Source organism: Camelus dromedarius, chromosome 2 (genome assembly GCF_036321535.1).
Source record: "Camelus dromedarius isolate mCamDro1 chromosome 2, mCamDro1.pat, whole genome shotgun sequence".
Classification (NCBI taxonomy): domain Eukaryota; kingdom Metazoa; phylum Chordata; class Mammalia; order Artiodactyla; family Camelidae; genus Camelus; species Camelus dromedarius.
Genome location: NC_087437.1, coordinates 12,689,077 through 12,710,644, shown reverse-complemented (window position 1 = coordinate 12,710,644; position 21,568 = coordinate 12,689,077). Strand labels below are relative to the sequence as shown.

The following is a 21,568-nucleotide window of genomic DNA, read 5'->3' as shown; positions in this document are numbered from 1 at the left end:
TATTGAAATATTATCAGCAACAATGTTTTAACTGAATTTCTACTCAGTGACTTTTTAAAAATATTTTTTTCTGATATTTTCAAATTTTTGTTTAAATTGAAGTATAGTCAGTTTACAGTGTTGTCAATTTCTGGTGTACAGCAGACTTTTTTTTTCTTTGAAAGAGCTAGAGATAGTGATATTTATATCTGCAGAGAAGGTAATCAATGAATTTTTCTCATTTAACTTCTCTGTTTTCAGGCCAAGGGTTTTTGTATTCACACCTGTTCTGGGGTGGGGTCATCCCATTGCATGGGGAGGGGGAGGAAGTTGCCCCATCTCCCCTTACTCTCAGATTTTGATCTTTAGTGGTCTGGACAGTATTCAGTGGGCAACTTACCGCTAATAAACAGGAGCTGCAAGAGACCATTAAATCCAGGCTTCTGTCAGAAAAGCTGACAGACCTCTTGGGAGAGAGCCTCCTGTGTTTGCTGCCCGTGAGTCAGTGAGCAGTGCAGGCTGCTGCTAGTTGAGAGTAGAAAGGTAAGAGACAAACCTGGCCATAGTGTTGATTTCTGCTTTGTGCGCTGCCAAGACTGCCCGGCTTGTTTGGTTTGGTTTCACTTACCTTTTTGCCTAGATTTTAGTGAGAAAGTTAGGACTGCAGAAATAAAAAGTAGATACAAACAGTGCCCCTAGAAAGAAGACACTTTTTATTTTAGCTTAATTATGTTTTCACGTATGTAGGTTAGTAAGCTTATAAAATACTTTAGTATATATTCATTGTAGAAAATGTCTATTAGAAAAGAAAATGAAAATGACCCAGGTTTCTACTTCTTATAAATAACCTTTTTGATATTCTGTTGGATATATTTCATATTTTTTCCTAGGCATGTATATGTTGTGTATAATTTTTTTCTGGTGAAAATGGGCTCATTTTTTATATTCTTTTTGTAACTTTTGTTCACTAAAGAGTATAGTTTTAATAAGCTACTAATTTTAAAATGCTTGATTATATATAATTTTATATAAAAGTTTAGAAATAGAAGTTTATAATTAACACAGGTATTTTTGATACATGTAATTGAAAATATTTACTCAATGAAATATCCAGGTTTAAAGGTTTATGTGAAGTTTTAGGAATTATTTAATATAATTGAGAGTTAATTTGAAGTATCTATAGATCATCTATTTTATTATGATATTCTATAAATAATGCATATTCCTTAATGCTTTGCTTGACTTGAAATAGAATGATACTACTGTTTTTTCTTTCCTCAACACTTGTCATACGACATTTAGGAAAAAATATTTTGGCATCAAATGTTTTAAGTATACTGTCACACTTATTTTCTAATATATTATTCCTAGAGAAAATTACAAATAGTAATCTGACAAAGCTGAAGACATTTTACATATTCTCTGATTTTTGAGACATTATCCTAGCAAGAATAACAACTTTTGAACTTTAGACATGGTAGGGGCAGGCCAAACATTCCTTACACTCATATTCTCATATACCCATTTGGAGACTGGTTGTAAGGGGATATGAAGAAAGTTTTTAATTCTTGAAAAAAGTATTGAGGAAGGGCTTTACCCCTGTTTTCCATACCGGTGTGCTATTTTAGCTCAGTGTTAATCAGGGCCAAAAGTAGAAGCCTAAATTAGGTAGACATGAGCCTCTATTTGAGTCGAATCTGAAAAATATTTTCTTTGTGGTGAGATTTGTTTTGGAGGAGTAGCCTGGGATAGGAAGGCCTTTACCTGCATGGTTGTTACAAGTTCCTGACCTTTATGCCAAAATTGCAAACGGTTCTAAGTTAATGGTAAGAAGTTAATGTTACCTACCTTTGAATGCATGCATTTATCATCTCTTAAGCACTTTCTTAAAGATTGTGGTCTTAGCCATTATGATCTTTGTTCTAACTATTCTGAGGATGCATTTAAAAAAAAACAGTTATGTTTTTATTGGTATATTTGTTTCTATAAACTAATCAGTTATCTCATCATGAAAAGCAAGGAACATGATTAGGAATTTGGAGACTGTCTGGCATTTAAAAAACATAGTTTCTCTTTTTGGCCAGCTACTTCATCGTCTAACTCTTGACAGAAATAGAATATGAAGATTTTATGAAACAATTATTTTCTTGTGTCCAAAGCTACTTTTAATTGGCTCTGAGCAGTGTTAATGGATAACCTTATAAATGAAAGAATGTATAAGAAAATCTCTTTAATTTTATGTAAAATTTATATCATTGGAAGATTATAATTGATGTTTGAATTTCCATAGACAAAAGGTAAAATTCTTGTCCTGGTTTAGACTACTCAGAGATTATGTTTTGATTTTTGAACATAAATTTGACATATCTTTAAAAACAATAACTTTGAAGGTGGTGGTATGGCTATGTTTAGGTCTTTAATTGAAGTGGTATATTGCTTATTCAAATACACAAAACCTTTCTGTCTCTTATTATCTTCTCATTGTTTCATTTCTACTACAACTCAGGGACCTATGGAGATATCTCATTGTGTCTTATATTTGAGTAATTTTTTGACTCTGAAAACAGGCCATCATAATAACTTTCTTTTAGTGAGATGTCTTACTTCTCAGCATTAGGGAATTCCAGAAGGAGAGAGATGTGTTCTCTGCTGCTATTAGGAAAAAGGGAAATCTCTAGACGTTGGGAATTTGCATTTGGGATCCTTGTCTACTGTAGGAATTAGAATTAGAATCGCCCAGTTTTGCCTCCTTGGAACTGGCAGAGAAACTGGAATCATAGGGTGCCTCAGAAAGGGGCACCAGGTGCTGATATGTAAGGAATTATTGACATGACCTACAGATGTGTGAAACTTGAGATTTCATAAAACCATGCTTTGTATTCTCGGTCATATCAGTATATACTAGCCACATAGGTGACTATTTTGTGTAGGTTATTTTTGCCCACTCTTTACTATAGTCTTCAGTAGCTTAATGGCAGGGACCTTACATCTGGAAGCTTTTGGGACCCCTTGAGCCAGCCAGGTTCAGTCATTGTAAACCTATAACCTAATCAGACCTCACATTCCTTGGACAGTTTTGAGGACTGTAAAAAATTAACCTGATATGTTACAGAATTGGGAAGTATTTCTATTTCTAGATTGAGTAGTTGTAGGCCGTTCTCGCTATTCTGGTGACTATATACCTACTTTTTGGATTCAGTCAAAACTGCAGTTTCACACTATATTATAAAAAGAACTAGACTGTTAGTAGACAGATCTGTGTTCTCTTTAGGACTTAAAAATCAATGAGCCTGAAAGATAATTTTGTTGTTAAAGATAAAATCTATGTCATGTGTCCATATACATTTTAGTTTACCCCTTGGTAGGTTATTTAAATTTGATTTTTTGGTTAATTTTAGACTCTTTTTGATCAGAACAATGCTGCAAAAAGAGAAGAGTCAGAAATTGCAAACAAAAATGATCCTTCGAAGAAGTTGTCTGTCGAGAGAGTGTATCAGAAAAAGACACAACTTGAACACATTCTCCTTCGACCTGATACATACATTGGATCTGTGGAGCCACTGACACAGGTAATTATTATATTTTATTGAAATTAGGGGATGTCTCTCTATATCTGCTTTTTAAAAATTTTTGTAATTATGTGCTTTGTGAGTACATAATTTCATGTCTCTGATAATAAGCAAAATAGGGGAAGAGAAATCTAAGAGGTAGAAATGTTTTCATTTCCTGCTAGAGATTTAAAAAATTAGGAGAAAAAAACTATCAGAAACACATAGAGTATAGAGAAGAAGTATACAGTAAAATGGTGCTATATGAACTTTTTAAAAGTTCTTAAGTTCATGCTGTGGTTTACTTTAAATTCTAGAATTTATATATACACATTAATGATTTTGTTTAATGCTTACTGTGGACTTGGCTAGCACACATTATCTTATTTGATTTTACCAATTTGGAAACTAGGTACTGGTATCTCCATTTTATAAATGAAAGCACTGAAGTTTAAATAAATTTCAGTAACTTGCTCAGGTCTCTCAACTAGTGAGAGCTGAGATTCAAAGCTAGGTGTCTTTGACTCCAGAGGCATGGTGTGTTCATATTATTTTGCTCTGTGCTACTTATAGTATAGAGAAGTATAATGTATGAAGTAAACATGTAAATATATGGGGTTTTTTTTTTCTATTTGGTTTAAATAGCATTTCTCACAATTTTTGGTGCCTTATATTAAAACTGACTTTATTTGTGTATGAGTAAGAATACAGATTAGATACAAAATGAACAAGTTCTCAATTTTGAGGCTATTTAAATTGAATATGAATACAGTGAGGTTGACTGTAACTGAAGTAGAATGTTCTTCTACTTTGAAGGTCTAAGTAATTACAGAGCAAATGACAAAGGTAGATTTATGCCTTGTGAAGTTGATGGTAAACACTGTTTTACTTCATCAGTTCTTTTGAATTTTTCTTTCGATGCAGCTAATGTGGGTGTATGATGAAGATGTAGGAATGAACTGCAGAGAAGTTACCTTTGTGCCAGGTTTATACAAGATCTTTGATGAAATTTTAGGTGAGTACTTGCTTAAGATTTAATGCATCTGTTTTTAGTGGTATCATTGTAATGTCCATATACATATAAAGCCAGATTTGTTAATTTAAAAGGATGTCTCTGGCTTTTATGCTGAATATGAATGTTCCATTCAGAAAATTTATATCACCTGCGGTAACAGTTTTGTATCTCTGTGCATCATATCTTTGTGTCTCAGTTTGTTTGTCTATAAAATGTGTTGTATTTGATCAATAATCCCAAGGTTAGTCTGTGGTCCTGTATGTGCAGTCATCTGGGGGTTGCTTGCATCCCAGGCATCTGGGAGGGCGTGTTAAAATAGAGATCAGTTAGTTTGAGGTGAGACATATAAAACTTGTGTTTTTCACCAACAAATCTGGTGTTTCTGTTGGGCAACCAGGTTTAACAACCATTATTCTAAATATCTCTGGCCTTTCCAAGTCATATTATTAATTAAATCACAGTGAAGTGTGGATGCCTAATTGACTCCTAGGGAATGCTTGCACCTTGGAAATGTTTTTAGCCAAGAATTCTCTGTAGAGACCTCATCAGAACCACTTGAGGTTTCCTAGATGGCAGGGTTGTATGGATCTTCAGAGCTAACTTCAGTCTTTGGGAAATGATAGACGAGTAAAACTTCTTACTTATGTTTTATACTTTTCACTCTTGCCTCCCAGCTACCTACCAGTTTTAATTTTAGGTTACACAGTGTTTATCAGGAATATATTCCTTCTGTGCTTGAAGATCAATTTGACAGCTAGCTTGCATTCAGGTTTTACTAAAGCAGGAGTTAATATATGCAAATATATTATCATCAGTTATAGTTCATAGGAGTTAAAATTTTGACTTCCAAGGGTGCTAAAGACTGCCTTTCTAATTCAAAAATAACTGGTTGCAGCTCAGTCTGTCTATAAAATCACTAGTTTATTGAAAGAGATCAAGAGAAAATAGTTATTACCAAAATAAAATGTAATTAAACCCAATTTTTTACTTTTAGACCTGGATAGGGGATTGTAAACTAAAGATGTTTGGTTTTTTTTTTTTTAATTTGTTTTTATATATCACAAAATCACCCCCCCACCTTGTTTTGTGGTAGAAGACATAACAGTAATTTGGTGTGACATAAAATTTAAAAATACTGTTTGGAAAATAAGGTTTTGCATTAGAAGTTAGCAGTGGTTATTTTGACTATTACTGTATGTAGACGTTTACATTAAGGAGTGATGCACATGCAGCTGTGTCCATATATGTTTATTGTAGCTTTTTATATATTTTATTACTCATCAAAATATTTAATTTTGTAGTTAATGCAGCTGACAATAAGCAAAGGGATAAGAACATGACCTGTATTAAAGTTTCTATTGATCCGTAAGTATATTTCAAGTTTAATTTTTTTGTGCTAAGTTGTCTTGTTCAGATAGTTCCCAACTTACGAATATTCCTGAAATGAATAATGCCTGCAGTTAGTACCCTTTGGTTTCCTGTTGCTTGAGACCTTGTTATTTTTGCCACTTTTAACCAGAATGCTATATACTTGTATAGTTTCCTCTGTCATTCATGAACTTTTTCTCCAACATACTTCCTTATGGGAGCACTTAGAGACCATTTTCCTCCCTCTTTGATGCTTTGGGTGTTGTTTCAGCTGCTAGAATAGCCACTCGATCTTTTCTTTCTTACTTTTGCTTTGGTACTCAAGGCTAAGGGCTGTTGCTAGTACTATTCCAGTTACGTTGTGGGTTAAATTAATTTCTTCTTGACCAGTATTTGGACTTTTCCATAATTTATAACACCATTTGTAAATTGAGAACTGCTGATTTTATAGAATGTATACCAGGTGTTCAGCTAATCACTATGATGATTTTTTGGAGGACTGAGGGGGACTGAAAATAATAAAGTTTTAAGTTAGAAATACAGGTGTTAACATTTACCCTGTTTCACCGGTATGCCTTTTGTAAGGTATTACTTATCCTTCGTAAGATATTCGCTCGAAATTTAGCGTGATCTAAAATTTTTTCTTTAACATGAAAATTTAATAATTCAGTTATATTAATAATAATCTAATTTCAGAGGGCTTGGTTAAGATTAATGGCATAATAAAAACATGATTTATATTTGGTTACACCATGAAGTTGACTGCATTTTATATGAAAATATTACCACATAACTATACTGTTGAAGTTCTTGGTTTTTCTTTTTCTTCCTTTTTTTTCTTATTTATTTTTCACTTTCATCATTTTTATAATGAGTACATTTTTGAGAATTTATATCGTAAGATGCACAGGATACTTGTAAGTTATAACTTATGCAGACATTTAAGATAGTTTTAAGGAAATTTTAACTGTTAAGATTTCTTTTTTTCCATGTTTAGGAAATGGTCAATTTAAAATGATACTATGTTTTAGGAGAGGTAGTAAGGAGTAATAGATGTTGAATGTTTGATATCTTTAAGCTTTTTAAAAATCAGAGCTGAAACATTTTGATTGAAAACTAAGGAAGAGGGCCTTTTCTTAAATACATTATTGATGAACATGGTTACAGTTAATTTGGTTCTTATTTGTTTTGGCCACATTGATCTCTCAATATGGACTTAAAAAACAGCTTACATAGAATTCCATCATAGCAAAGTAATCAAGAACGGCTCCTGGTGGCATGTTTTACCTTTAAGTTTATTACAGGTTCTGGACAAAGTAATTGTATGTAGCTAGTGCCTTTATTGCTGTCTTTCAATTCCCTTTTCATTCAACACACATTTTAGTGTGAACGTAAGAGTGACATAATTAAATTTATTTGGTTCTTAATGGCAATCAGATATCAGTGCTTTTTTCTTATTTATCTCTACATCATTTTCACTGCTTCTGCTAGAAAGTTCTTTTATTTCAAAACAAAACAAAAATTCAGATGACTACTACAAGGAAGAAAGGGTGAAGATAGTATATTTTTCACCTCTCCTTTCCTGTTTTACCTTTTTTGTTTACAAATTATTGATGAGAGACTATTGAGTATTTCTCCTTTTAACTGAAATATATATTTTATACACACACAGATATATATATTTAAAGTTGGCAGTAGATAAAAATTTTGGGAGATGTTGCTGATCCTTATATTTCATTATTTATTTATATTTTATTTCTGAATTTTATCAACATTTTGTCCTTTGTGAATTTTCTCCCATAAAGTCATTCTTTATATTTTTCCTTTATTACATATATACAGAATTAATGCTATTTTTATTAAGATAGTTTGATTTCAGAGATGTAATTTTTGCTTAAGTTAGATTTCTAACTTAAGAGGTCATTTTAAGACAGAATTCGGATGGGGAAAAGTACTACTAGGCTGTTAACCCATTTTTCTCTGCTGTCCATTTTTTATATTCTTTGAGTTTCGTTCTTTTTAACATTTTTGTACTGGAGATTTAATTTTCTTTGTGCATGTGTGTATGTGAACTTTTTGTCTGAAAGAGAGGTTAAATTTTGATAGTGGGTTAAGTGTGGAGTATATACAGCATAGCTTAGCTCTTACTCTTTCTCTTTCAATAGTACACTATGATGTGGAGATAAAATTTAAGTAAGCAGCCATGGTTGTAAAAGACTAGCAAGGAATAGTCTAGCAAGCAATGCTATGCAGAATTTGGACATCAGTTCTAGAAAGTTAGAGAATTTGAAGCAACTTCTTACAGGGGAGCTTAACACCCACAACGGTTAGTATTGAAACAACTTATTTGCCGGCATCTATTTGATTAAAAACAAACAAATGTTGAAAGCACATCAACCAGAGTTCTAACTATTCCTCTAGTTTAAGTATTCTTGGGTTGAAACTTCTAAAGCTGTAGCTTAAAAAAAATAATATACACTAATACTGAAATATATATACATATAGGTATACATTAAAAAAATGGGCTTCTATATACTATTTTGTGTCTTGCTATTTTTATTTGACATACTGTGGACAGTCTTCCTTATTAACTTGTGTAGATCTACTTAGTTCTTTTTAACTGTACCTAGGTATTTTATTATGTCACATGTCATAATTTATTTAACCTCTTTCCAGTTGATGAATGTTGGATATTTAGATTGTTTTCCAGGTTTCTTTTTAGCTTTAATTATTTTGAAACTTTATTTGTAGTTTATTCAACACATCATTCTTTTTCTGAATATTTCTCTGAAAATTATTGTTAGAGCCAAAAAAAAAAAAAGGTTTCAAAAGAATTCTGAATCATTGTTTAGAGATTACAGAAATAAGTACCAGATCTAGGAAGTGAAAGATTGAAATTTTGTAATAGAGGTGACCTTGAATAGAAAGTTTCAGTTTCATACTGATAAAGGCGTATAGAATGTAGGCGATATTAAGACTTTTTCTTTTTTGGTACTGTGATGATAATGAATTTACAAAATACCTTATTTTGATTATAGTACCACATGTGTTAAATAGGATAAAAATTTTTTAAGAGTTTTTTCATGAATATATTGATTTTTGTGTCTTTCTGAGATGTTTAAGATCTGTAATTTTCCATTCATTATTTTTCTTTATTTCCTTCAGAGTTCTTCCCTATTAGTTTTAAGCTCCATGATGTTTCCTGTAAAAAAAAAATAAGTACTTAATAAATTATAGATTTTAAGCCTAAGCTAGCTATTTGGAAGTCTAAAAAAGTAGTCTAATACACAGTCCTTGTTTCTAAGACTCACTGTTTTTACCTCTGGTGATAGGATACACAAGGCGAAGTACAACAGCTAATTTGAAACTGTTAACATAAATATTTAGCTATGTATTCTGTAGAGAATATTTATCCACAAGTGAGATAAGCTAATTATATCCTGAGGTCACTAGTAAATAATTTAGTTTTTTTTTTTTTTTTGCAAGTCTTAGTATAAGGAGGGTTGGGAAACATTGGTAAAAGGCTTATGAGAGAACTGAAGTCATACATTGATCTTTGAATTTGGGTAGACAAAGAGAGGAAAAACATATTATAAGCAAGGGAAAGGCCAGTAAACGAAGAAATGGAGGAGTTGGGAATGAACATGGACAAGTAATAAAACTGACCTGAAGAAGAATAGGATGCATGTTGCAGAATAGTGGCAGTTAAATTTGACTACAAGTAGGGATGTGGATAACAGGCCTTGAACTTGCAGTAGAAGACTGTTAAACTTCATTTTATAGAAAACATGGAGCAACTGCTATGTACTGGAGCAAGAAATAGTGTTATGAAAGATGTGGTTAAGTCCATTGTAATGCAGAATATATTTGAGAGGAGTGACTAGCTCTTTGGCTATCTCTGTTGCAGTGATCAGTATTTAAGGTGATACTAATCTAGGCTCATATACTGGCATTTGGAATGAAGGGAGGTCAGATACTGATGAAATGAATCTAATAGGAGAAACTAATGTCTTCGTGACTAAATGACTCTAGAGAATGATCAGGAGATAGGAATAAAAATGATACCAAAATATGAGCCTTTCCAATTTGGAGAGTTGAACCTGTTGTAGAGTGAGGGAAAGAATAGTTGGTTTGCTGATTTGGGGAAAGACAATGATGTGTTAAAAGATATTTTTTAGTTTCTTTTAAAAAACTTTTTTGATTTAATTAATTAATTTTCTTCTGGATCTTTCATTTTCATTTTGGCCTTTATGACGTTCTTTTTACTTGTAATAACTGCTCCTAGTATATCTAGAGAGATTAAGCCCGTGTATGTGTGAGTGAAACACTGTGTCCAAGAATAATTGTGAATCAGATTGGCAAATGGTAGCATTTTGAGCCAGTTCTCAGTGTTGGCTATGAAACTGTGTTTCTTTGCATATTTGGCTCTTTAGTGGGTAAAGGCATCATGAATGGTATATGCTATGTAAAACAATAGGGTAGGCAAAATTTTCCATCAGGACCACTGTCTGTATCAGCTACAGGAACATCAACTCCATTCCATGGAGGGCTAAAATGGATGGTTTTGTCATTAAAAGACCTAAAATATGTAATACTTACATAAACCATTAAAAGTTAGTTTAGAACAATGATTGCCACAATAGAAACAATCTTCTAACATTTAGGCGGAGAATGGAATACATTTCAGGCTGTTTTTCCTTTTCTGTCTGTACTGCTCAGCAGTCAGATAGGAAATGAAAATGGCCATGGCCACCCACCCTGCAGAGCTTGTGGTTTACAGGTGCTTGACTGGCAGAATGAAGCAGGAGCGTCATGGCTAATATGTATGAAAAGAAAATGGGATCAATAGCCAACTTCTTATAAATGCCTCACTGCTTTTTCTATTGAGAAGAGTTTCTTTTCCTGAGAAATTTTGCAGTATTGCTTGCAGATCTTAGTGATCCTAATCTGAGTTACGACTCAGGGATAGAAATGTGTGTCCTCAGCAAAGTACTTTATTGGTGATGAGTGAGTATCTTCCAATTGGTAAAGGCTGGCATTTTGCTTATAATCACTTATTCTGGATTACTTTACTTTTGATGGGAATTACTTGATACATCTTTAAACTATTTTAAGCTCTAAACTCTGCTCATTTATTTACAGTGAATCTAACATTATAAGCATTTGGAATAATGGGAAAGGCATTCCAGTTGTAGAACACAAAGTAGAGAAAGTTTATGTTCCTGCATTAATTTTTGGACAGCTTTTAACATCCAGTAACTATGATGATGATGAGAAAAAAGTAACAGGTAAAGTCTAAGTGGCTGATCAGAATTTTTATTGAAACATATTGCTCTCAACATAAAATCTCTTACTATTTCTATATAAAATATTACAGAAAATGAAACCTGTATAGTTTTGTTGTGAGAAAATTGTTTTCAGGATTAATATCTATAAAAAACTGTCAGTTATGAGTATTGCCTTGCTTATAGTCTGTTAGAGACTTTTTAAAAGCTTAACTCTCATAGTACATTGACTTATGCTAGAACTCTTAGAACTCTAACCTGGCTAACAGTTTGAGTTTTCAGTTAGAGTACTGATGAAAGTAAGATGTCTATGATTCCTGTATACATGAATTTGTTTTCACATAGGCACCATGTCTTTTGGTATCAATTAAGTTACTTTTAAACTGCTTTCTTTAAGAGGGTCAAGATTGAAAGTCTAGGCTGTATAAATAGAATTGAAAGTGCTTTGACCAAAACCAGATGTTTTTCTACTTACTGACATTTCCAGAGTAGATTGATAATTTTTTTCCCGCAAACTGAGGCTCTAGGAAGTTATATAGAATAAAATTTTGTCATAGAGAAGTGACTTTGATAGAAAGCTCAGATTTCATACTCACATAGACTTACTGGATTATAGGAGATACAAAGCTTAATTTTTTGAAGTTGTGATGAAGATAATGAATCTACAAAATGTATTTTTTAATTATATTTCTATATGTGCTAAATCTTAATTGTATTTTTCTTTAAATGAAGAATCTAAATATACTTTGAAATAGTCAATTGATGATTAAGATAATGCAATAAGTGAAAACTGTTTTGCAACAGACCTGCCCTATGGTAGGTAAAGTAACAAAGTTCCTTTAAAATAATTTTCATTAAACCTTTCACATTTAATTGTTCTTACAGGTGGTCGCAATGGTTATGGTGCAAAACTTTGTAATATTTTCAGTACAAAGTTTACAGTAGAAACTGCTTGCAAAGAATACAAACATAGTTTTAAGCAGGTATGACAGAAATGTGTCTAAGTCTTTTTAAAAAAATAATCATGTTTGTTGCTTTGCCAAGATAATAGAACCTTAGATAAATTGCAGTGATAACCAAATAGCTTTTTTTTTTTTTTTTTTAAAGCATTAAACAAGTCATCAGAGTAAAAAGACTTCAGAATGCCTGGGAGATTTTATTTAAACCTGTCTTTCTCCCATTCCTTTAAAACAAAATGCTTGATTTAACAGACTTTTCCTTTAACCTGTTTAAGCAATAGGGAAAATGTCCTGAACCTCATAGACTTATTAAGAGGCATCCACTTAGCATGTTTGAAAAATTCCTCATTGACTGATTTGTCAAATTTATATTTCAAAATTTTATCATATTTTTCTTTTGTAGGCTTTTGAAAAGTTTGAAGTTTTCCATAGGCGAAAATAATTTTGTCAGGAAAAGCATCATACCTTTTAATTTTTGTAAAATCCTATATATGGTCATGTTGAAGTATTTGAAATATATTTAACAGCAGTGTATGAAGTTGTATTGTTTTGCTTATTTTCAACACGAGGGTGTATTTAAATTTTTTTTCATTTCTAATATCAGTTTCAAGGATTTGTTTGGTTGTAAAGCTGAAAAGTATAATTGTGGTAAATGAATGTATTTTATTAGCTGAGTCTTTATGTATTATCAAATACAGAAGCATTATAGGAATATTTGAATATTTTTTTCTTTTAAAGACGTGGCTGAATAATATGATGAAGACTTCTGAAGCCAAAATTAAACATTTTGATGGTGAAGATTACACATGCATAACATTCCAACCAGATCTGGCCAAATTTAAGATGGAAAAACTTGACAAGGATATTGTGGCTCTCATGACCAGAAGAGCTTATGATTTGGCTGGTTCATGCAAAGGAGTCAAGGTTATGTTTAATGGAAAGAAACTGCCTGTAAGTGTCCTACAACAGTTGATGCTTTGTTAATTTGTAGACAATTTATAGTTAGATCTTGCTTTTTAAATCTGATCTGTTAATCTCTTTTAACTGATTGTTTGGATGATTCACATTTAAAGTGATTATTGATATATTTGCATTAAATTTACCATCTTGCTATTGGTTTTTTATTCATTTTATTTGTTCTTTGTTTCTTATTTCCTCTTATTCTGCCCTCTCTGGTTTTAATTGAGCATTTTATGGTTCTACTTTATTTCCTCTATTTACTTATTATTATACTTGTTTTTAAAACTTATTTAGTGGTTACCCTAGGGTCTATAATACACATTTGTAAATGATTTGAGTCCACTGTCAAATAATTTATCACTTAATGTGTAGCAAAAAGACTCTAACAGCATATCCCCCATCTCTTGTGTCATTGTCATCATACATCTCACTTTTACTATGCTATGAACAACAGAAGAAGAAAGAATGAGATGGAAGAAATATTTGAAAAAATGGTGGCAAAAACGTTTCACAATTAGTGACGTTGTTGTTAATGCTTTAAGCAGTCAGTTACCTTTTAGAGCTATTAAAAATACAATACGTGGAATCTAAAAAAAAAAAAAAAAGAAAAAACAGGACACTAATGAACTCATTTACAAAACAAAAACAGATTCACCAGACGTGGTAAACAATCTTATGGTTACTGGGGGAAGTGGATGGGAAGGGATAGATTTGGGAGTTCGAGATTTGCAAATATTAACCACTATATATAAAAATAGATAAAAAACCAAATTCTTCTGTATAGCACAGGGAACTATATTCAATATCTTGTAATAACTTTTAATGAAAAAGAATATGGAAATGAATATATGTATGTATATGCATGACTGGGACATTATGCAGTACACCAGAGACTGGCACATTGTAATTGACTATACTTCAATAAAAAAAAAAAGTAGGTAATTTAAAAGATACAGTAATTATATTTTACCTTAATTTATTCCATTTCTAATGCTCTTAATTTCTTGATGTAGATCTAAGTTTATGATCTTAATCATATTTCTTCTACCTGGAGATATTCTTTCAACATTTATTTTCTGTAGGGTAGGTCTGCTGGCAATAAATTCCCTCAGTTAATGTTTGTCTGAGAGAGTCCTTTTTTCCTTCACTTTCAGAGGAGAGAGAATTTTATAGGATGTAGAATTATGGGTTGACAGGATTTTTTCCCCAGTCCTTTAAAAATTCACTGTTGTCTTGCTCGCGTGGTTTTCTGCTGTAGTTCATATTCTTCTTTCTCTGTTCATAAGATGTTTCTTTTTCCTCTGGCTACCTTGAAGATTTTCTAATTGTCTTTGGTTTTTTGAGTCTCATACATTTAGGTGTACATGTGGGCTTTTTTGCTTGTTGGTTTGTTGGTGGTGTTTTTTGTTTTTTGCACTTACTCTGGTGTTTTCTGAGCTTTTTGGATCTGTTGTTTGGTGTTAGTCACTAATTTTGGAAAATTTTTGGTGGTTATTTCTGCAGATATTTCTTACGTGCTGGTCTTTCTTTTCCTTCTGGTATTCTAATTATGCATATGTTACAGGGTCCCAAGCTCTTGGATGTTTTGCTCTGCCTTATTCTCTCTGTTTCCTTCGTGTTTTAGTTTGTTTAATTTCTATTGTTGTATTTTCAAGTTCATTGATTTTTCTTCCTCTACTTTGTCAAGTCTACTGCTGGGGCTGCCAAAGGCATTCTTCATGTCTTCTACTGTGTTTGATGTCTAGCAGTTCCATTTGATTTGCTCTTACAGCTTCCATTTCTGCTGAAGTTGCGTGTTGTCTGCCTTTCCCGTTAGAGCGTTTAACATATTAGTCATAGTTATTTTAAATGCCCTATCTGGTAGTTAAAACATCTGTGACCGATCTAAGTCTGGTTCTGATGATTGCTTTGTCTTTTCAGACTTCTTTCTTGCCTTTTGGCGTGCCTTGTAAGATTTTGTTGAAAATCAGCTATGTTGTATGAGGTAGTAGATGCGGAGTAAATAGGCTTTAGTATGAGGATGTATGTTAATCTGTGCAAGAAATGGGTTGTGTTGCAGTCTGTTGTTTCTGTAGTTACTAGTGTTGAGGTTGGTTGTTGCAGTGGGCACCAGATACTTAAAATTCTTTTTTGTTTTTGTCATTTCTCTTTGCTGTGGCTCTTCCTTTTGAGCTGCCCGTCAAGGGGGGTCTGTCTCTTGTGGCTCTTCCAGCTGAAAACCACTGTTACTTTGGAGGCCTGGAGCATAATTGTAGGTTGTGGGACACTCTCATGTCTGATTAGATCTCAGACTTCGGAGTGCGCAGTGGGCCTGTGTCTCAGGGGTTTGGCCTTCACAAGAGTGTCTACCCCAACATTAGAGGTAGAGATTTTTCCTGTGTCCTCTATTCTCTTTCCCCTAGTTGCAGCAGGTAACCACAGTGTTCTCATTCAGTATTCTTCAGGCTTCCTGCTCCACAGAATGAGCCTTTTTAAAATTTAAACTTAAATGAGATGGGAGTGGGAAGAAGTGGGGCTGGGCAGAATTACTTTATCCCAGCTATAGTGATAGCTCACCATTGCTTTCCAGTAGTGTCCTTCCCCTTGTAAATTAAGCTTTGTTGTTGATAAGGGAGCTGAGTCTGGGTGGAATTCCTAGGGCTGCTGTCCTCCAGCTGGCACCACAGGGGATACTTTGTCTAGATTTCTTTTCTGTCTTCCCTGTGAAAACCTGCTGGGATTCCTGGAGGAAACACCTGCAAAAGAATAGGAACCCTTTTGACTACAGCCCTCATGTAGTTCACATACTCTCACTAGTCCACACTTGTCTATAATAGTAATTTGCCAAAATTTCTGGTTTAATGTTCATATGGGCTTATATGATGCTAAGCAGCTTCTGCTCCAGTTAAGCAGAATGCTTATGATGCAGGAAAAATGGATGTGGGGCGTGAGGAGGGCCGTGTCCCAGGCTTCAGTTGAGCCCCTGGGACGTTCCCTGCCAAGTGTGGGTCCTTGGCTTCACGCAGGAAAGAATTCAAGAGCGAGCCACAGTTGAGTAAAGGTAGATTTATTTAGAGAGATACATCAAAAGGCAAGAGAAAGGCCATGAGGTGTGGGGGTTGGGTGTTCAGATTAGAGTAAAAGTAGGTACACACTCCATAGACCGAGGGTGGGCCATCTCAAGAGGGAGAGAGAGGGCAGCAGCCGCAAGGCACCCTGTTGCCAGTTTTTATGGGCTCAGTGGCTTCATATGCTAATAAGTGGAAGGACAAGTCTAACTAGCCTGGGGAAGGGGCTGGGATTCCCAGGAAGTTGGCCATTTCCCACTTTCTGACCTTTTGTGGCTAGCTTGGGACTGTCATGGCGCCTGTGGGCATGTTATTTATCATGCTAATATATTACAGTGGGCGTGTAATGAAGCTCAATTTCTGCTAGAAGTCAAATCTCCCACCATCTTGAGCCTCAGGGCCTACTGGGGGTTGAATTCTCCACCATTTTGATGTTAATTGCTGTATCATTGCTTGAAGGGCTGTGCTCTGCCCCCTTCCTGTCTCACTTAGGTTCTGTGTCTTCCTACAGACACCTGTCTCTCTTCAGATTTAAGATGGCTAGCTGTCCAGTGATCTCTGTTTTTTGACGGTTCATAAAAATTTGTTGTCTGATCAGCTGTTTTCTTGTAAGGGCAGATGCTTTTTTTTTCTTTTTGGTCCTTACATATCTGAAGTCAAGCTGTTTAAGTCTACTTTGTCATTTAAAAAATTTAAACTTTTGAAAGATTTTATAATAATTTACCTGTCCAGTTGTCCCTTCGTACCTTTTCTTTTTCAAGTACATATGGAAATGAATTCCTTTTTAGAGGACAGAAATCAAGGAGTAGAATAAGGGAAGGACATGAAGGTTGGGATTGAGAGCTGTTGTGAATGAAGGGAAGTGAAAGTATGAGAGTACCTGATGGCATTCACCCCAGTTCAGGTGCCAATAGAAGATGAATTCTTTGTTTTTCTTTATGGTTTCCCAATTATTAGGTAAATGGCTTTCGCAGTTATGTAGATCTTTATGTTAAAGACAAATTGGATGAAACTGGAGTGGCCCTGAAAGTTATTCATGAACTTGCAAATGAAAGATGGGATGTTTGTCTCACATTGAGTGAAAAAGGATTCCAGCAAATCAGCTTTGTAAATAGTATTGCAACAACAAAAGTAAGTGTGCTAATTCTTTGTTTCCAAGTCAGTGGTAGAACAATACTGGATTAAAAACAGCAAACAGTAAACAACAGTGACAACAGAAAACCCGCAAATCTACTTTTGTGAAATCAAAAGTAACTTACGAAAATAAAAGCTTATTTTCTATGAAATAGCTGTCTTACAATTTAAACACCCACTGAGAAGTAAATTTGTATGATTAGTGTTTATAATTGAATATGTTTATATTTTATGAAATTTAGAATAACAAATTCCTTATTCTGTGTTCTGAGTTTAAAAAGAACAAATAATAGGAGAGGAGTCTGTTTTGGGATCAGTTTGTGCAATTTGTTATCTGCCATTCTAAAGAGTTTGAACCCTTTTCTGTAGGCTTTTGAATTTTAAAATCAAATGAAATTCTTCTCATTTATAAGCATTTATCCATTGACCATAATAAAGTATCAAGCAATACAAGTGTGTATTTTAGAATAATCTAAAGCAGTGATTTGTTACTTTGTCACTCTTATTTAAGTTTCAACTGATTTTTTTTAATGTTTGCTATTTTTTTATAATCTGGCATCACTTTCTCTAGTCAACAGAAATCCTGTATCAGATATGATTGCATTTTGTTATATGTTATGGAAACCTAACATACAGTGGTTTGTAAATATGTAAAGATTTTATTTTTTATCTATGACTGGGGACCCGTGGGAGGCAGTCTTAGTTTGGTGCTGTAACTCCACTATGTCCTCAGGGACCTATGCCTTTCCTGGCTTTCTTTTCTGCCACCCTTAGCATGTGGCTTTCATTTGCATGCCTTTAAGATGCCTGCTGCACCCTCCCAGGTTCTAGGGAGAAAGAATGAGGTTGGGAAAATGCATATGCCAACTAATCTCTCCCCTTTTATCAGGAACACAGTAGTTTTCCTGGAAGCCCCCTCCAATAGCCCTCTGCTGACATCTCTGACTGAAACTGGGTCAAGTGGCTATCGCTAGCTGTGAGAGAGTCTAGATTGGTTATTTGTAATTGGGCATGTTGCCAGTTAAACAAATTTGGGGTTGTTAGTAAGGTAGAAGGGGAGAATGGATATTAGATGGACAACCATCCATGGCTGCCACAGTCCTCCCTAAGTGTAAATATTATGAGTGTCATTACTACCACCAGGCCAGTATTCATTTTGACTTCCATGTCTCTTTCTTTGATTGTTTTCACTTTGTATGGAGTTACATGGAGTTGCTAATTGGCTCTATGACCAAAAGGACTTTATTTTTAAAATCTCAACTCTGCCATTCTGAGACTCATATTATTTTTCTGGAAAATAGGGTTAATAAATTAATAATACTGACTTCACAAGGTTATTGTGAAGATTAAATGCTCATTTTAGGAAAAAAATGAATATGTAAGTGTTTTGCTACCCTAACTATAGAAGATTTTGTATTCTATTTTTTTTTCCCTCTTTAGGGTGGACGGCATGTGGATTATGTAGTAGACCAAGTTGTCAGTAAACTGATTGAAGTAGTTAAGAAAAAGAACAAGGCTGGTGTATCAGTGAAACCATTTCAAGTAGGTGATGCTTTTATTATATATATTCTGTTGAATTACTAATTAATATCAATATCTGTTGAAATATTAAATACTAAATAAAGTTCTGACATTAACCTTTTTTGGTGTGTTTTCAACAGGTAAAAAACCATATATGGGTTTTTATTAATTGCCTTATCGAAAATCCAACTTTTGATTCTCAGACTAAGGAAAACATGACTCTGCAACCCAAAAGTTTTGGGTCCAAATGCCAGTTGTCAGAGAAGTTTTTTAAAGCCGTGAGTAAAATCTGTATTATTTTAGTGTGTTTTTTATTGAAAGTAGATTAACTAGTTTTCTTGATTTATTTAGTCTGTTTGTGATTAGTTTCTTTCTTATAGTAACTGTGGGTACAGGCATACTTATACTAAAAACTAATATGCTTGATTCTGAAAAATTCAAAGGGTAGTTGCTGTTTCATGAAACAATTGATTATTTTGCCAAGCATTGAAGTAGGGAATCATGTAACGAATTGTGTTTTTAGCTTTGCATTGGACACTATAAACCAGATTTACCTCTGATAAATGTACAGGTCCTTGTAAGACTCTTGATTTCATCTTTCCTACTCATTTCAAATTCATCTACTGATTTTTACCTTTATATAATTTTTAAAAAATTGTGATAACGTGCATAACTTAAAATTTACCATATTCTACATATTTTTAAATTTCATTTTATACATATTTATTTAGGCTATCTTTAACCTTTCTGAAACAAGATGAGAGTATAAATAAATAATAAATCTTAGGTTTAAAACTGGGCCTTGTTAATGCTAATAATTCCTCATAATCTCCTGTGTATAAGCAAGACTTGCCTCTGTTCTCTTGTTCACCAGTGCCATCAAATATATATTAAGTAATCATATCTAAACTAGTGCCTTTAAATATGTTTGCACTGGAAATGTAAAGGTGAACAAATTAAAGCCCCTCCACTGTGGAAGTTTGTAATTTGTTGGAGGAGTATCATGTCATTGCAATAGAGATAACATATTTATTAAATTCCAGTATTGGAATTCCAAAGGTACAGTTTCATAAACAAAAACAAAAGTTGTTTTTTAGGTTTTAGCTGAAAGCTTATAGAAATAGTACTTCTGGGTCTAATAATGAATTTTGAATACAGATGACCCTATGTTAATGATTTCCCAAATTTCTGCCCTCATAACAGTTGTTCTTATTGTGAAGGAATTTGATTTAGGATTTTATACTTTATCATTTTTGGCAGAGGAAGTTTAGATTTGGCAACATAGTTCACCTCTTTTTTAATATCTCAAACATTCCGGAAAACTATTTTGTGCCCCTGAAGTCAAACTACCCAGAATAATGAAAAATAACTCCAACTTGGAGATTCTTTACTTTTTTTTCCTTTTGGCTTGACATCTTGTCACACGTTGGTTCACTGCAGAATGACATATATATATATATCTGTAATGTTGAAATCCTCATCACCAAACTTTTAAAAAATAAGGACTATTTATAAGTTCTTGAATTTATCCTAATGTCCCTTGCATGTTAATATTTTTTTGGTCAAAGTGAATCCAAGATTTATATTTTTGTGTTGAAGGAGACCAGAAATGGCAGCATCTGGAATTTCCCAGGTGGTAAATTCATGGGTGAATCAGCTTTAACTGTGTTAATTTTAACAAAATTAACTTGTAATAAAAGCTATGTATGTTTCTTAAGGAGTTTATTATAATAGAATTTTTTTCATGTGTGGTAAACTTGCCCTTATTTCATGTATTTATATTTCAGTACAATAGGTGTTTGTGAATAGCTGCCTGAGTTAGTTTTACTGTAGTTAGAATAATATTTACCAGCATATATCATTATTATTACCATCATCACCACCACTGTCTGACCTTATAACTGCACAGATTCCAAGCATTATATTAATTTTAGGTAAGTATATGAACTTCTGGCTTGATTGTATATCATTACTCCTTGATTTTTTAGGCCTCTAACTGTGGCATTGTAGAGAGTATCCTGAACTGGGTGAAATTTAAGGCTCAGACACAGCTGAACAAGAAGTGTTCCTCAGTAAAGTACAGTAAAATCAAAGGTATTCCCAAACTGGATGATGCTAATGATGCTGGTAAGATTCAGATTATTTTTTTAGATTTTGATTTAAGTTTTCATTTATTCAGTTACAGACTATTTAGATTTTCCACATATAGAGTGTAGGATTTTATGTTCAGAGTATAATTTTACTTCACTAAAATTGCCACATGCACCACATATTACTAATTTTCAGGGAATAGGAATTCAATAAAATATACTTAGTATTTAAATTATACTGAGCATAATGGAAGATGGCTCCTACAGTCTTTTCATTATCATTGTGATTATTCATTTTTCTGGCTTAATTTTTTTCATTGGTAAAATTGAGAAACTTGGAACATATGTCATTTTAAATTTCTCAGGTGGCAAGCATTCCCTTGAGTGTACACTGATACTGACAGAAGGAGACTCTGCCAAATCGTTGGCTGTGTCTGGATTAGGTGTGATTGGGAGAGACAGATACGGAGTCTTTCCCCTCAGGGGAAAAATTCTTAACGTACGGGAAGCTTCTCATAAACAGGTATGTATCTGTATATATATGTGTACATATATGCCCATATGTATATGTGACATTTTAATACTTTACTAGAGTTGTTGAATTTTTATATGTAAATTCCTACTCACCTTTTATGTATTTAGACACTTGAAAATACTCCAGT

The 21,568-nt window shown here is 33.4% G+C and overlaps 1 protein-coding gene across 2 annotated transcripts in view; it reads left to right on the top strand.

The window, feature by feature from the left end:
- Window positions 1-21,568, top strand: part of TOP2B (DNA topoisomerase II beta) — a 57,344-nt gene that overhangs the window by 8,884 nt on the left and 26,892 nt on the right. Inside the window, exons 2-12 of one of the 2 annotated variants that reach the window (XM_031434469.2) lie at window positions 3,378-3,548; window positions 4,452-4,542; window positions 5,844-5,907; window positions 11,053-11,198; window positions 12,081-12,178; window positions 12,893-13,105; window positions 17,119-17,292; window positions 18,736-18,837; window positions 18,957-19,094; window positions 20,805-20,943; window positions 21,272-21,429. In XM_031434469.2, coding sequence (XP_031290329.2) covers window positions 3,378-3,548; window positions 4,452-4,542; window positions 5,844-5,907; window positions 11,053-11,198; window positions 12,081-12,178; window positions 12,893-13,105; window positions 17,119-17,292; window positions 18,736-18,837; window positions 18,957-19,094; window positions 20,805-20,943; window positions 21,272-21,429 — 1,494 coding nt within the window. The remainder of the gene's footprint in view (window positions 1-3,377; window positions 3,549-4,451; window positions 4,543-5,843; window positions 5,908-11,052; window positions 11,199-12,080; window positions 12,179-12,892; window positions 13,106-17,118; window positions 17,293-18,735; window positions 18,838-18,956; window positions 19,095-20,804; window positions 20,944-21,271; window positions 21,430-21,568) is intronic. The other variant, XM_031434535.2, reaches the window with a different exon arrangement.